This window comes from Prionailurus viverrinus, chromosome B1 (genome assembly GCF_022837055.1).
Source record: "Prionailurus viverrinus isolate Anna chromosome B1, UM_Priviv_1.0, whole genome shotgun sequence".
NCBI lineage: Eukaryota > Metazoa > Chordata > Mammalia > Carnivora > Felidae > Prionailurus > Prionailurus viverrinus.
The window spans coordinates 150,234,114-150,250,300 of NC_062564.1; the positions used below are offsets into that span (position 1 = coordinate 150,234,114).

The 16,187-nt window shown below is 36.5% G+C and overlaps 1 protein-coding gene across 1 annotated transcript in view; it reads left to right on the forward strand.

The window, feature by feature from the left end:
- Window positions 1-16,187, forward strand: part of LOC125164873 (transmembrane protease serine 11E-like) — a 60,345-nt gene that overhangs the window by 31,222 nt on the left and 12,936 nt on the right. Inside the window, exons 5-11 of the mRNA XM_047857611.1 lie at window positions 256-380; window positions 4,866-4,987; window positions 7,332-7,399; window positions 9,884-10,047; window positions 11,849-11,893; window positions 13,450-13,488; window positions 15,602-15,779. Coding sequence (XP_047713567.1) covers window positions 256-380; window positions 4,866-4,987; window positions 7,332-7,399; window positions 9,884-10,047; window positions 11,849-11,893; window positions 13,450-13,488; window positions 15,602-15,779 — 741 coding nt within the window. The remainder of the gene's footprint in view (window positions 1-255; window positions 381-4,865; window positions 4,988-7,331; window positions 7,400-9,883; window positions 10,048-11,848; window positions 11,894-13,449; window positions 13,489-15,601; window positions 15,780-16,187) is intronic.

Below are 16,187 nucleotides of genomic sequence, written 5' to 3' on the forward strand. Positions count from 1 at the left end.
AATGAGATACGTACTGTCATTATCATCTTCACGTTATGGATGAGGAAACAGGCACAGAGATGTCAAATTACTTGCCTAAGGTCAAGCAACCAGAGGCCAGGATTAGCTTCAGCAGCCTGGGACCAGAGAGTGCTCTAAACCAAAACAGTACTCTACCACCTGAGTGTCCTGAATTCCCCAGAAATGTCTGCCTTAACTAAGGAATACATGTGGCACATACTGTGATATAACCCATTTATTTGCTTTCTTTCTCAGGCGAGCTGTGGTGAGGGCCAGAAAGAGAACGTGTTTGGAGCCCTGGGCTATTGGCCTCATCACTTTTATATCCCTGATTGTCCTGGCAGTGTGCATTGGACTTACTGTTCATTATGTGAGATACAGTAAGTATGGGCTGCCCTGGCATCATGTGATTTACCCCCAAATATTTCCTCTTGTGCATTCCAGTTTTGATTTGCCTCAGGCCTATTCATTCATGCCCACAACTTATTTGCATAGCTGGTACAAAGAATTCTTTACCTACCTGTCTCTTACTTAATCCTCACAAGCCAAGAAGGATTCTTTCATCTATCTTTGATGTAGCAATGCTTCCTGCTGGGAATAGCATGCTAGTTTTAATATTCGTTAATAAGCGATAATCAAATATTAAATAGGAAGACCATAGGAGAGTTAGAGTCCACTGTGTTGAGTTGTTTGAAGACATAGGACAATCACCTTGATTTAAAATTATTCCAACTTATTGATATCCTGAGAGCCCAATAAATTAATTACATAATCAAGGATCAGAGAGAAGTAGGCTCTATTCTTTATGAGTAAGATAGAAAAATGCTCATAATGATATATTGTTGAATAAGTGCCCATTTCTGTTATTTTAAATCTAATAATCTCGGAATATATTACATGTGATTAAAGAGGATAGGATATGCTGAGAAGGTTAATTATAAAGAGGTTCACTCTGGTAGTCAGGTGTCTCACATCTAGGTGAACCATGAGTGTGCTATGTTATTAGAAAGGTCCCCAGGGTTATTTTTCTATAACAACCCTTCTGAAGTTTCCCTCTACTTTGCTTGGGGTTGTAATTACTTGACTCCACTATGACCTATTGGCTTAATATCTCCCTTAGTGACTAACTAATTCTTTGATGTCAAGACACTGTAACCAAAGAAGCTAATCACTTGATTCAAATTTAATTGCAAATTTGCACAAGTTGCTTTCCTATAAAGAGACAGTATGATCAGTAAATTGGTTATCTACTTCCACTAGCAGACATAGTCTCAATTCCAATCTCAAATCCAATCTCAATTTCTAAAGCAAGGTGGACCATTTCTGGGTAGTTTAAAGTAAAAATATTTAAAGTAAATACTTGTTTTGGTAGAATTTGCCCACACACAAATCTCTAAATTTGGAGTATCTATATTTTGATGATTTCTCTGGAGCATGTTTTTAATTAAAAAAAAAAAAAGAATGGCTAAAATAACTTAATTCTATAGTTCTGTTATGAATATATTGAGTCTCATTATATTGTAAACATCATTATTTCTCTCTACAGATGCCTAGCACTGTATGATAAAGATTAGTGAGGAGTATCTAGGTGGCTCAGTCTGTCAAGTGTCTGACTCTTGGTTTCAGCTCAGGTCATGATCTTACGGTTCGTGAGTTTGAGTCCTGGGTTGGGCTGTGCTGACAATGCAGAGCCTGCTTGGGATTGTCTCTCTCCCTTTCTCTCTCTGCCCCTCTCCTGCTCATGCTGTCTCTGTCTCTCTCAAAATAAATAAACTTAAAAAAAGATTAGTAAATCATATGTATGATATCTTCATGGGGGCATACTTTGGTTTGTCTGACTTCACAAGGAATTCCTAGTAATGCTAGAGGTTTCATTACTGAAGTGAGAGAAAATGTTTCTTACTATTTCTCCTTTGCTTTTTCTAAGCCATGCATTATAAGGCTTACAAATCTTACTCACATGCATAAAATGAAAACCTGGCAAGGTTTTTCCAGTAACTTGTTCCTGGATCCTATTGTCTGGATGATCAGTATGGTAATATGGAACACTCAACTTCCACTGCCCACACAGCACATCTGAATAAATAGTGATTGTTGTGATATGTGTTACTGTCTTACATGTATGACCCGCCCTCTGTTTGGAGATATAAACAAAGAACAGAGTGGATATAGCACATGAGCATTGAGGAGTTGGCACACCTAGATAACCAACTAAACCAAAAAGTTACGGAAACAGACAAGTTAGGATGGAGGTAATTCACCTTGAAAAAAACATCATTTTGGCAAAAAGTCCAGGACAGCATAGAATTGTGTGGGCAGCTTCTATCCAGGGGCCTTTAGGTCTGCCTTTTTGCCCTTTTGTAAATTGTCTGACAGGAGGTGACTCTCTTGTGAGCAATATCCTTATAGGTTACAGATTCAGGAACTTGTTAGAAAATTATCAGCAAACTAGTGTTCATCCTTATTTTTCTTACTTTTCTGTTAATATTCCTCAATAATATTTCCCAACAACTACACATGCCATATAATTTTGGCAACTGGGAATATATTTTGACTCTTGGTGACCTATTTGAGTCTCTTCAACAAAGTAAAATATTGACTACAGATAAGTTGTTCATTTGGGTGAAACATATGAAATTGTCATATTTGAGCATATTTGGCTTATACAAATGGCAGTTTCAAAAAGTCAATCTAATAATTTAAAACAGAATAAGAACAATATGTATAAGTCAGTTCTTTCTACTATTCAGTGAGGGGATAGGTACCCCACCAGTAGTATTACATGGGAGCTTGTTAGAAATGAGGATTATTATGCCCAATTTAGACCCCATGTTCAGTATTTCAATAAATTAAAAAGCTTCTTTGGGATTATGTGTATTTCCAGGGAACTTCCTGGATTTCAGGTCATTCTGGCCTTTCAGGGCAAGACCGTTCAGTGAAAGGGAACAAGGCAAAACCTCCCTAGCACCTCACTTTGGTGGCTCATTTCCAGGAGGTCCTAACATTTCAGGCTGCCATCCAACATCTTTTGCATCACTGACCATTCCTTAGCCATTCCCTAGCCTTGCCAACCCAACCAAATCCTCTGGATGGCTCGGATGTTCTTTTGAAATTTACCAGTAGTTTTTTCCCAAAACTCTTATGTATGAGAGACTTCTTATACAGCTTCAGTGAGTGGGTTTGGTTTTTCCCACCCAAAAAGTGGTATGTAAAGAAAGTTTGTGTTATGAGAATTAGAGCTTGACTTGAAATCCAGTTCTGTCTTTTCTGGCTATGTCATGTTAGAGTTGGGCAATTTCCTTACATTTCAGAGACTGTAGTCTTTACCTGTTAAATGTGGACATACTGCCTTCCCATGGAGATTATAGTAAACTAATGTTAGTTTCCCTTTCCTCTGGGGTTCAAGTGAAGAGGAAAAGAATGAGAAGCAAGAGAGAAGAGGAAAGAAATTGAGATTGCGTGAGGCACACTCCATTCTCCTACAATAACCACACACAACTGTCTTGATCACCGTTATATTCCTAATACTCAACACAGAGTCTTTCATAGAAGAATTAATATTTGTTGAATTAATGAATCTTCTTAAGGTCCCATGCTTGCTTCAGGTATAGAAGGGTAGATTAATACTGTGTTAATTTTCAGCAGGCCCAAAATGAGGGCTGCTTAAACCGGATGAAGAAAGTGTAGACAATGGCTAAGGAAACAGGACACTCCTTATGGCTGGTGGGAGAAAATAAGTGGAGTGAGAAGGGAGTCAGGTGAAATTAAGTGTCCCTGGAAGGTTATGTCAGATGGCAGCTCTAGCTCTCTACCTGAACTCCAAGCATTTTCATCTCTACCCTTATCTCCTTCTTTAGCCCCAAAACATTTTCTTACACTATGGTCCCTGTGGCCAGAATTGATATGTAGTTTCCTGAATTGGAAGAAATCTACTTCTGGAATATAATAGTAAATTTACTAGGGGCGCCCGGGTGGCTCAGTCGGTTAAGCGTCCGACTTCAGCTCAGGTCACGATCTCGTGGTCCGTGAGTTCGAGCCCCGCCTCGGCCTCTGGGCTGATAGCTCAGAGCCTGGAGCCTGCTTCTGATTCTGTGTCTCCCTCTCTCTCTGCCCCTCCCCCATTCATGCTCTGTCTCTCTCTGTCTCAAAAAAACCAAAAACAAAAAAAAACAAAAAAAAAATAAGTTTACTCTTTGGAAACTTCTGAGTCCATTTTATTTTGACACTTCTTTAAAAAATTTAAATCCAAGTAAGTTAACTTATAGTGTAATGATGGTTTCAGGAGTAGAATTTAGTGATTCATCACTTATATATAACACCCAATTCTCATCCCCACAAGTTCCCTGCTTAATGCCCATCACCCATTTCGCCCATTCCCCCACTCAACACCCCTGTAGCAACCCTCAGTTTGTTCTCTGTATTTAAAAGTCTCAAATGGTTTGCCTCCCTCTCTGTTTTTATCTTATTTTTCCTTCCCTTCCCCTCTGTTTATCTGTTTCGTTTCTTAAATTCCACATATGAGTGAAATCATATGATGTTTATCTTTCGCTGACTGCTGAGTCCATTCTTGTTTGTACGTTCTGATGGTGTAACTTGCTGCCTCTCGTGGCTAATTCAGGAATGGGTAACAAATGACTAATCAGCCCACAGGAACACCAAGCATTTCTTATGGCTTTTACACTCTAAATCTTATGATGATGAGTGTTGTTTTTTATTCTGAGATAACCAGGAAGCTCAGGGCAAGATAATGGAGATGACGACCTGGGGTAGGACACTCTTTCTGGTCTAAACAGGGAAATAATGATGCTTTACACACATCTAATTAAAAGTATTATGGGTTTTTTTTTTTCCCTCTCTCCTCATAGACCAAAGGAAGACCTACAATTACTATAGCACATTGTCATTTACAAGTAACAAACTATATGATGACTTTGGAAAAGAGGCTTCTAAAAATTTCACTGAAATGAGCCAGAAAATTGAATCAATGGTAAGCAATTTTTTCTCCATTTCTAGGCATTTGCAATCACTTTATATCATAAGTTTTGGTACCTAGCTTCCAAAACATCCATTCAACTGATCTTGTGTATCTTTGAAAAATGGGAAGCAGCCCTGCCTGAAAGATATAAAACAAACTGACAGTACATGACTTGGAGAGCACACCTTGCAGGGCTGAGGCAAGTGAACTGTAGACTTTCCTTCATGTCCCTCCTACTTGCTCTTCCATAGCTAGTGCTACAATCTTGATGAGTGGAGTCCAGGAATTTTGGGAATGTGAGGGTGACCCAAAATATGACTGTTGTATCCTATAGAAGACACCTTGAGCAAAAGACCATGAGACTGAAACTATTCAGACACATACTTGAATAGTATTTTGGTATTCAAAAATATCTGACCTTGGGCTGGTTTTTGGTATATGAGTCTATAGGAAATACATGGATACTCATCTCTACCTTTAAGACATCAACATTCATCCTCAGAGATGAATCAGATATTTTAAAAAGTGGAAAAATTATCAGTTTAGGCCAAGAGAGCAACAGTCTGTGTGATGATTCGAATCATTATCAGATTACTTAGAGAATAATTTGGACTTTTCCTGACAGTGTATGAGGTAATTTGTGGCATATGATGTGATGGAAAATACCCTAAACTAGAAGTTGGGACACTTAGTTTTAGAACCACTTGTTACCAATTTTCATTCTGGACAAATTTTCTTATGTGAAAATTAAGGTATTAGACTAGATAATTTTAAAATTGTCTTCCATATCCAATATCCTGCGTGAGAACATAATGGCAGTTATGTGCATAGAAACTGCCTAATAGACTAGAAGCCTGAGGATTTAAATACATTTGTAAGGAGGGGGTCAAATCCTGGTTGAATTTGTACTTATAAACAACAAATCAGGAAAATATCTGAATATACTCTCTTCTAAAACTATATTATATATATACATATACACATATATATAGACTGTATATGAATATACTCTCTTCTAAGACTATATGTATATATATATATATATATAATAAAGAAAAGAAAATGGAACTAAAAAGGTCAAAAAAGATGCAACTATTTGCCTTGTTTTTTGTGACATTCACTAAAATAAATTTTATAAGATCCAAAATGATTTACGTATGAAGGAATATAGATAGGACTCTTGAACACTCTTAAAATTAATAATAATTTTTAAATTATTTGATTAAATATAAGCCCTTAAATAAAAATATCCAAGTGAATGTTGTCATTAGAGGACTCACTTGTACTATGCTGATCTGTCTTATAATTGAAGTAACTGCTCTTGGGCACAAAGAGGAGTCAGCAAAAGATATGAAAGAATAAAAAGGCTCATTGTTCCTGTCAGTCAATCACTAGCTTGTAGTAACTGTGTTTGGTTAATATTCACACACTTGAAACCAAGAAATACTTGACATGTTTACCTTGACTTCTAATTTAAAATTTTAATTTGGCTAGAATTCTTTTAAAAAAATTTTTAAAAAATGTTTTTATTTATGTTTGAGACCGAGAGAGAGAGACAGAGACAGAGACAGAGCACGAGCTGGAGAGGGGCAGAGAGGGAGAGGGAGACATAGAATTGGAAGCAAGCTCCAGACTCCGAGCAGTCAGCACATAGCCCCACGCGGGGCTCAAACTCACGGACCATGTGATCATGACCTGAGATGAAGTCAGACGCTTAACCGACTGAGCCACCCAGGATCTCCAAGTTGGATAGAATTCTTAATTATAGTAGTAAGAAATATCTCCACAAGATACATTCTGGTATCTTATTAAAGTAAACCTTACAGAACATATTAGGCTAAGTATCCTAGTTCACATGGGCTTTTCTAAGAGCATTTTGAGTACTGAAGTGGGTGCAGATAATGCCAGGATATTTGGTAACTTCTTCACAAGGTTTAAGAACCACATGACACTGTCATACACCCACATCTATGATCCAACCATCAGTTGGCAGAACTGTTCAATTTCCTTTGTTTACCTACAGTAGAAGTCTGTATCTCAGGGTATGAATATTTACTCTTTCTTTTCATAAAACAGTGTGTTTATTCCTTTTTAGTCTCTTTCTGAGTGTACACAGCAGATGTCATTCTTGGCCAACTACTGTGGTTCCCAGATAACTCCTAAGGCAGAGTTCAGTTGAAATTACTGAGTAGAATACCAGAAAAGATTCTTTGAGATTCTTCAAGTTGAGTGAATTGTGAAATGTTGATTAATGTTTCTTGTTTTGCTTTGTTTTGTTTTTAAATTTTCCATAGAGCTTTAAATTGACTTGTAGAAAATTATTCTTGCTGATGTATGTTGAATCTTTTTGGAACAGGTAAAAAATGCATTTCATAAATCTCCATTGAGGGGAGAGTTTGTCAAGCCTCACATTATCAGGTTCAGGTATGTAAATCTTAAATGCTGACTTCTGAATATAATTTAAAACTAAAGCTGTTAACTTGGCTAGTAATAAATACTATTGGAAATATTAATGATATGATATAATTCAATTAAACCAATATTCATTTGACAACTGTTCTAAGGCACGGATTATAATTTGCTTTACTCATTCTCTAAATCCATAAGAAAGCATTTGCAAGGTGAGGTAAGGGACGAGTATTATTGGTGGCTATATTATTGAATTGTTCTTTGGGAATCTAATTACAAAAATAGGGACCTAAGCCATATACCTTAGTTTAATAACCAATTTTTCCCTCTATAAAATAGCATAGTAGATGAGGTTTGTCTTACCCTCTTCATTCTCCTCTTTATGAATTTTGTTTACTTTTTTCACTCTCTCAAGGGGACTTCATGCACCCACATGACTTCATACTATCGAAATCCAAATTTCTATTTCCAATCTAAACTGTTTTTCTGATTTCTAGAGCTATCTGCCTGCCCATGCACATCTCCACATGTAGGTTCCACAGAAAATTCTCTAACTCAAGTGAAACTAATGGGAAACCTGGACATCATCCTACACTCCTCCATTTCCTGGGCCCCTCACATTTTATGAATAACCATGTTCTTCCAGTTCTACCTTCCAAATCACTTTCCAATTTGTTTACCTCTTCATCTTAGTAACATTCTTACTCATTAGTATTTTTTCTGCAATCAGTGGGAAGAAATGCAAGTTTGTACAAAAGATGAAGTTAGTCTTACAGATTTTAAGCTGAGATACTAGGGGACATGAGCCTGAAATACGAGTCTCACTCAGGGGAGGAAAAGGGAGCTGAGTTGAAGATATGCCTTTGCCCATTCTCAATCAAAGTACTAGAGAGTGTGGATGTAACCAGAATTTTTCAGAAAAAGGGTAATGCAAGGAAAAAAATGATGATGAAGAAAGCCTGAAGAAAATAATACTTAAGGAGATGGGGAAAAAATAGGAGCCAAGGAAATAGGGAAGGAGAAAGAAAAAAGAGATATCATGAGAAAGGCACCACTGATACAAAAGACAAAAAGTTTCAAGCATGGAATGGTCAGCATTGACAAATACTCCTGAGAGACCAAGTAATATGACCAGAAATAATTAACTGGATATGCCAGTGAGGAAGTCATTTAGTGTACAGAAAAGACTCAGTGGGATGGAAAGGGAGGAAGTAGATTGCAAGGAAGTAAATATGAGGCACAGTGTAATTTACCCTTTCAAGAAGGTTTGTTGTGATAAGGTGAGAGATAAATTGAATAGCTGGGGTAGAGAGACAGTTTTGTTTGTTTTTGTTTCTATTAGTCAACCAGTATAGGAATAGTTTAAGAGAAGGAATAAAGAATAATTGTTGTACGGTGTTGTTTAGTCAGTGAAAGGGGTGAGATACATAACAATATTCTCATTAAAGTCCTATTTGTTTTTTCAGATTACAAAAACAATATAAAATATATAAAATTCAAATAACACAATATCACATAAAATAGAAGGCAAAAACTCCCTCTCTAATAATTCAATTTGCAGAAGTAACATAGCTTCTTAACAATTGGTTGTGTGGTATTTCACTACAAGTATGTGTCAGGGTTGATTTAGCCAATGCCCTTGTGATGGACACTTGGGTTGTTACATATTTTTTTCTGATTTAAAAACAAGGTTATGATAAACATTTGTATAAATCTCTTTGTACACACAAAAGTTTATTTGAAGAGAGTGCTGTATCAGAGAAATGGATCATCAAATGTATAATTGATAAACAAAACTGACCTCTAAAAATAAGGTTCTAATTTACATTCCCATTTACAGTTTATATGAGAAGTCAATACACTGTATAGTGGGGAGTAAAATTCTTTGAGAACTGATTATATATGAAAAAAAAAGGAGGTAGAGTAGCTGACAGAAAATGAGAAAGAGAAGTCAAGGATGATTCCAAGAAGTAATTCACCCAAACAACACTAAGGCTAATTAATGCTCTATCTTGAAAAATATAATCACATGAAGTAACAACAATTTGGTCAAGCTTTCTAATATCCCTAGGATTAGAAGTTGTTTAGGAAAGCATGAAGTTGCTTAGGAGATTTCACTGGATTTAAGCCACTGGGAATTAGACCTGAAGGCCAAACCCAGAGTTGATTTCACATTGATCATATGGTATATTTAATAGTATTAAATGGTTGACAAGAGGGTATCTTTTTATATTAATAACTAGATATTTTGGTGTTAAGGGACACCATGAGCATACTATCTTACTATCAGGGAGGCTAAGTTGGAAGTTTTATATGTGGAAAACAATAGGAATATAGAATGAAACAAATTGGATCTTTTAAATTACATTATGGATTTGTTTTGTGTGTGTGTTTCAAATGGGTGATAAAGAAAAAAAATAGATTGTGATATTACCACAAATATAATTTTGAACTTTATCTTTAAAACCATTTTTTTCTGTTTTTCTTTTTGATCCACAGTCCAGAGGAACATGGAGTGTTGGCTCATATGTTGCTGATTTTTAGATTTCGCTCTACTGAGGATCCTGAAGCCATCAATAAAATTATTCAACGTGTTCTAACTGAAAAGCTGCATGATGCTGTAGGACCCCCTAAATTAGATCCTGAATCAGTTGAAATTAAAAGTAAGTTTCTTTCTGTTATTTAGCTTAATTTTCTTACATAGAACAGCTCCATGTTAGTTTTGGTCTTAAGCACTGATTTTATTTATTTATTTATTTATTTAAAATCCAAGTTAGGTAACATATGATTTCAGGAATAGAATTTAGTGATTAATCACTTAAATATAACACCCAGTGCTCATCCCAACAAGTTCCCTCTTAGGCACTGACTTTTAAAAATTGTTTTGGATATCCTTTAATTATGGAGTCTTGTCATCAATAGAACATTTATTCGGGACTAAATTGGTCCTAATAAAGTATTTTAATTTTATTACTACCCTAAACTTATGTCTCCTATGCACATCTCTCATTAACCCCGGGTCTGTGTTCTTTCTCTGTATTGGGACTTACACCTCAGCTCTAGCATCCAATTATACATGGAGAAAGTGGCTTTGTACATTCTTCTTCTTATTGCTTCCATTTTATGTTCTGAGAGTATGATGTATGGAAAGGTTCATGCCATTCACACATTTGCCTTCAAGTTACATTGATATACCTTGTTATAGCTTCTTTCCTTAGACCATTTACCAATGAAAAATTTATAATTTATTTATACTTATTTTTTATATATTTTACAACTAATTTAAAAAGTCTGAGCTTTTTGTGTGGAGGATAGGGGAATGAAATAAGCAGGAGTATGTCCTCATTACCAGAAAGGAAGAAATATAGTAGACCCTCAGTGGAAATAAATGTTTGGTTAAGAGTTGTGTGCTATAGAACAATGCTAGTCATAGAAATACCATGTGGGCCAACCCTATGATCTTAAATTTTCTAGTATCCACATTAAAAAAGCAATAGTAAACATGTGAACTTCATTTAAATAGTTTGATATTTAACCCACTATATCAAAGTATTATTATTTCAACAAGTAGTCAATAGAAAAATTATTCATGAGATATTTTATATTCTTTTTTTTGTACTAAGGCTTTGAAATCTAGTGTATATTTTGTTATTTATAGCACATTTCGGTTTAGACTAGCCACATTTCAAGAGCTACTAGGCACATGTGGCTAGTGGACACAGTATTGAACATGGCAGCACTAGAAAATAGAGAAGAGGGAACAAGTAGAAAGTATGAACATAATGTGCTAACATAAAAGCTGATAGACCTAACTAGCAGCATGACCTAATGGTCACCTACCCTGTTTGCTTAGGAAGAAAGACTTGGGTAGTTAGGACTAGCTACATAATTTATGGGCCCTAGTGCCAAATGCTGGACTCTTTTCAAAAAGCAACAAAAACTTACCACTAAGAGTATTAATATATAAGATTTCTTTCTTCTACAGTCTCTCTTGACTCGTCATGGTATTTTTATTTGCTAATTAATGCCATTCTATGTGAAAAAATTAAAATTTGAAATTACTAGCATGAGATGTATCGTTCCTCTTCATGTTGTAAAATATCAATTTCAAATGCAAATGTAAAAGCATTTAAGTATGTGGAATTACGAAAATTATACAACAGTATTTCACACATGCATGAATTTGGCTCTAATCAGATCGATAGAAAAACTATACAAGACTAGCTTCACAGTTTTTTTTTTCCCTTGTTGATATGTGCACATTTTACAAATGTTCTCTACCTTCGGCTTAAGTAAGAAAGACCTGAAAAGTCCTTGTATGTCATTATTTTCAGCAGAAGCTGTTGGCTAATATAAAAAAGTAATGGGAGCAAGAAAGGATATAATAGGGCCCTTGGGTGGTTTGTGTCTAGTAGAATGCTATTGCTTTCTTTCTGTGTTCTGAGCAAGTCCTGCTTCAAACAGAAAACATGGTCTCCTGGACTGTCACTGCGTCCTGGTTCCTTAATGGTAAGCATCACACACTTATTTTGTACTCACTTTGAGTTTGCTGAATGTTGTGGATCCACTGGAATTCTGAGTTCATTGGGTATCACAAATGACATATGCAAATGGGCGCCAGGAGCCCATGGGCACATATATTGTGTGTTATCTCCTCTGTGTATGTCATACCCCATTGCTCTTCAGACTTCACTTTTATTTATTTTTATTTTTAAGTTTATTCATTTATTTTGAGAGATGGGGGAGGGGCACAGAGAGGGAGAGAGAGAGAATCCCAAGCAGGCTGTGTGCTGTCAGTGCAGAGCCCAGTGCGGGGCTCTATATCACAAAGGGTGACTTCATAACCTGGGCCAAAACCAAGAGTTGGAGACTTAACTGCCTAAGCCACCCAGGCTCCCCAGACTTCACTTTTAAAACACAAATTATAAAATAAAAAATATTAGGAATTTCAAGACAGTGAGCATTAAACCAAGTGCACAGTCATGCTGAGTGCAGAGCCCAATGTAGATACACATCCATTAAGATGGCCCTTTAAGTAGTATCAAGAGCAAAGCCAGAACTTTCTCTAGGAAAAGTCTGAGCTAGAGAAGAACAGGTTATTTAAAACAAGGAGATAAGAGGTGATGATATTTAATATCTACAGAGAATAGTCACTTCTTTATTTGAGCCATTTCCCCCCAAAATAGCCAGAATGGAGAAAGTCAGAAAGAAGCTTTCTAGAATATAGATTTCTGGCATATAAATACTATTAAAGACTAAAAGAAAAATTAACATTAACATTTTTGTATTTAGAACACTGATTCTGCCATGTTCAAAGAGAAGAGTTTTGGTCATTGGAAATCTACTGAATCAGGACATTTAACTGTGTGGAGTTTTATGTATCTGTTGGTTGGCTTAATGCTTGCATAGGGTTAGAGCCTGATTGTTGAGAAATAAATAAGCTAAGAAGCCATGCGCTAAAGTTGAAAAGAGGGCAAATTGCCTTTGCAAATTTCAGCAGAAAGAAAAATTAGAGAGATAACATTCTTTTTAAGTGAGAGTGAGGATGGATTTATGGACCTGCCATTCAAAAATGTTATACAAATGGGACGATGCCTGTGAGTTTAGTGGGGAAAAAATCTGAAATAATGGTCAGTAAAAATATCATTGCATTTAGGGAATCAATACCATGGTTTAGAAAAGTATTTCCACAAAAGGGGGAAATACTGCATCTTATTTCTGGTATGAAACTCAGATTCCTGGGTTTCATTATAAAACTACTGAATCAGAATTACTGGGAAGAGGAACAGGAACTGACAGTATAAAGACGCTCTCTCTGTGACTGTCATTCGGACTAAAGTTTAAAAACGCTGTTCAGATCTCCCTTTTCTCCAAGGTAATGAACATGCTCTACATATGATAAACTAACTGTGTTGCTTTTTTTTTTTTTTTTTTTTTTTTTTTTACAATCTAGAGGTTCTGTCTTATAACGGAATTAACCAGCCTTTCCTATTTAAAGTACTCAGAGGCATTATGAAATCCTGATGTGCTGGCCCTGTTCTATTCACCATTTCTGTGTATTTCAGAAATCAACAAGACAGAAACAGACAACTTTCTGAACAGTTGTAAGTGTAACATATTTATTAAAATTGCATTACTTGAATGTTAACACTGGATCATTTAGGCTTACTTTGTGTGATATTATAGCGTCAGAATAAAGTTTGATTGATCTGTGCACAGCTCATGGTGCTTTATCTTATTGTTGAAGCACATTTTATTACTAAGTAATGAAAAAAAAATTGGGAGAACTTTGGAGTGGATATATGGGTGTCTGTGGCACAGGTATAGTGGAAATGAGTTGTACACTTGTTAAAGAAGGGAAAAAAGACTCTGTTCTGGCTGCAGATATCTATAATAATACTTTTACAAACACTTTCTAAAGATTATATAAAAGTAAACGGCATGTTGGCATTTTTCAGCTATAGGCAGGAGCTCATTGTTACTCTAAACAAAATCTTAATGATGATTTTTAAAAAAAATTTTAACGTTTATTTATTATTGAGAGACAGAGAGAGACAGAGCATGAGCATGGGAGGGGCAGAGAGAGGGGGAGACAGAATCTGAAGCAGGCTCCAGGATCTGAGGTGTCAGCACAGAGCCCAATGTGGGGCTTGAACCCATGGACTTTGAGATCATGACCTGAGCCGAAATCGGATGCCCAACTGACTGAGCCACCCAGGTGCCCCTTCATGATGATTGTTAATCCTATACTATGGAAATATCAGGCAACTATGGGGTTGGGTATATATTGATAAAATTACTGAAGGCTCAGATAGTATCTTTACCCATATTTTATTTATTATTTTTTTAAGTTTATTTATTTTGAGGGAGAGAGAGAGCATGAGCAGAGGAGGGGCAAAGAGGGAGGGAGGGAGAGAGAGAGAGAGAGAGAGAGAGAGAGAGAGAGAGAAAGAGAATCCCAAGCAGGCTCCATGCTGTCAGCACAGAGCCAGATGTGGGGTTGAACTGTCAAATTGTGAGATCGTGACCTGAGCTGAAATCCAGAGTTGGACGCTTAACTGACTGAGCCACCCAGGCACTCCTACCTATATTTTAAAAGTACTGACTCTAGGCCTAGTATTTCCCTTCACCTACAGCAGATTACTCCACCATGATTTAGAGGATACATTTGATAATTATGGAGTTAGTACATAATATATTTTTCTTAAATGATGGAAGGAAATGTGCTACTCACCAGCTTAGAATATCAGTTAATTCATGAGCTTGATTAAACATGAGACCAAAGAATAATCCTGTTACGTAAATGGCATGTATTCTTGCCACCGATATTTATTGTGCTAGTGATGTATTAAGCAATAGAAATATAAAATGGATGAGATATAATACCTGTGTAAAGCAGCTTTTACTCTAGTGAGACTAGATGTATGAGATTAATGCATGAACACATAATTCTGAAGCAATGGGTCTCAAGCAAGAGAAATTTTGACCCCCATGGGATCATGACCCACTGTGACTTTGGTTATCATGGTTGTGGGGGGGATGCTACTGGCATCTAATATGTATAGGCCAAGGATTCTTCTGAACATTCGATCATATACAGGATCATATACAGGATACAGTGAAGAATTATGCATCTCAAAAATGTCAATACAGCCAAGGCTGAGAAACCCTGTTATAAACAATATATATACACATATATAATATTATATATGTATATGTATAAAATTGGTGTATATATTATTAGTGTATCTATATATAATTAGCATATATAATAAACCCTGTTATAAACAATGCTTATATGTAAATAATATATATAATTAGTGTATATATGATATATAATTATATATAATTAGTACTGGTAACTATACTAGCATATATACATGTATATATAAACAGACATATATACATATATATGTATATACACACAGAGAGAGAGAGAAACGATGATGATGATAGAAGTATGAAAAAAGCCATAACTAATCCAGTTTGGGGGCAGAGGAATTGTTAGAGAAGGGCATCCTAGAGGAGGTAATGAATGACTTAATCCTACAAGATGAATAGATGTTAAATTAATGAACCACTATAGTTTAAGGAAAAGTAAGGACAAGAGAAAATGTTTGGTACTATTGGAGCACGAAGTATGAAAAAAATTGAGATAGTAACGCAGTTTGATACTTAGAAGCAACTGCTAAGTAAGGCATTGTCTCTCTTTGGCAGGCTGTGGGACACGAAGGAATAAAACTTCAAGACAGAGTCTCAGGATCGTTGGTGGGACACCTGTAGAGGAGGGAGAATGGCCGTGGCAAGCTAGCCTGCAGTGGGATGGGATGCATCGCTGTGGAGCAACTTTAATTAATAGCACGTGGCTTGTGAGTGCTGCTCACTGCTTTAGAACGTAAGTCTTGAAACTTGTGAATGACTGGGGGTAAGCAAAGTGCACTCGTGCACTCGGGCTTGGCAGGAAGGAAATACCTTGCGAAGTTTGAAAGAGATGAGTTTAAATTTTTTTTTCTGTAATGTTTATTTATTTTTGAGAGAGATAGAGACCGAGTGTGAGTGAGGGAGAGGCAGGGAGAGAGGGAGACACAGAATCTGAAACAGGCTCCAGGCTTCCAGCCGCCAGCACAGAGCCTGATTGGGGCGGGGCGGGACGGGGCGGGGCTCAAACTCACGAACCATGAGCTCATCACCGGAGCCGAAGTCGGGCGCTCAACCGACTGAGCCACCCAGGCACCCCGTGAAAGAGATGAGTTTAATATGAAGGTAACATACACATCACAAAGAGTGGAAGGCTCCTAAACCT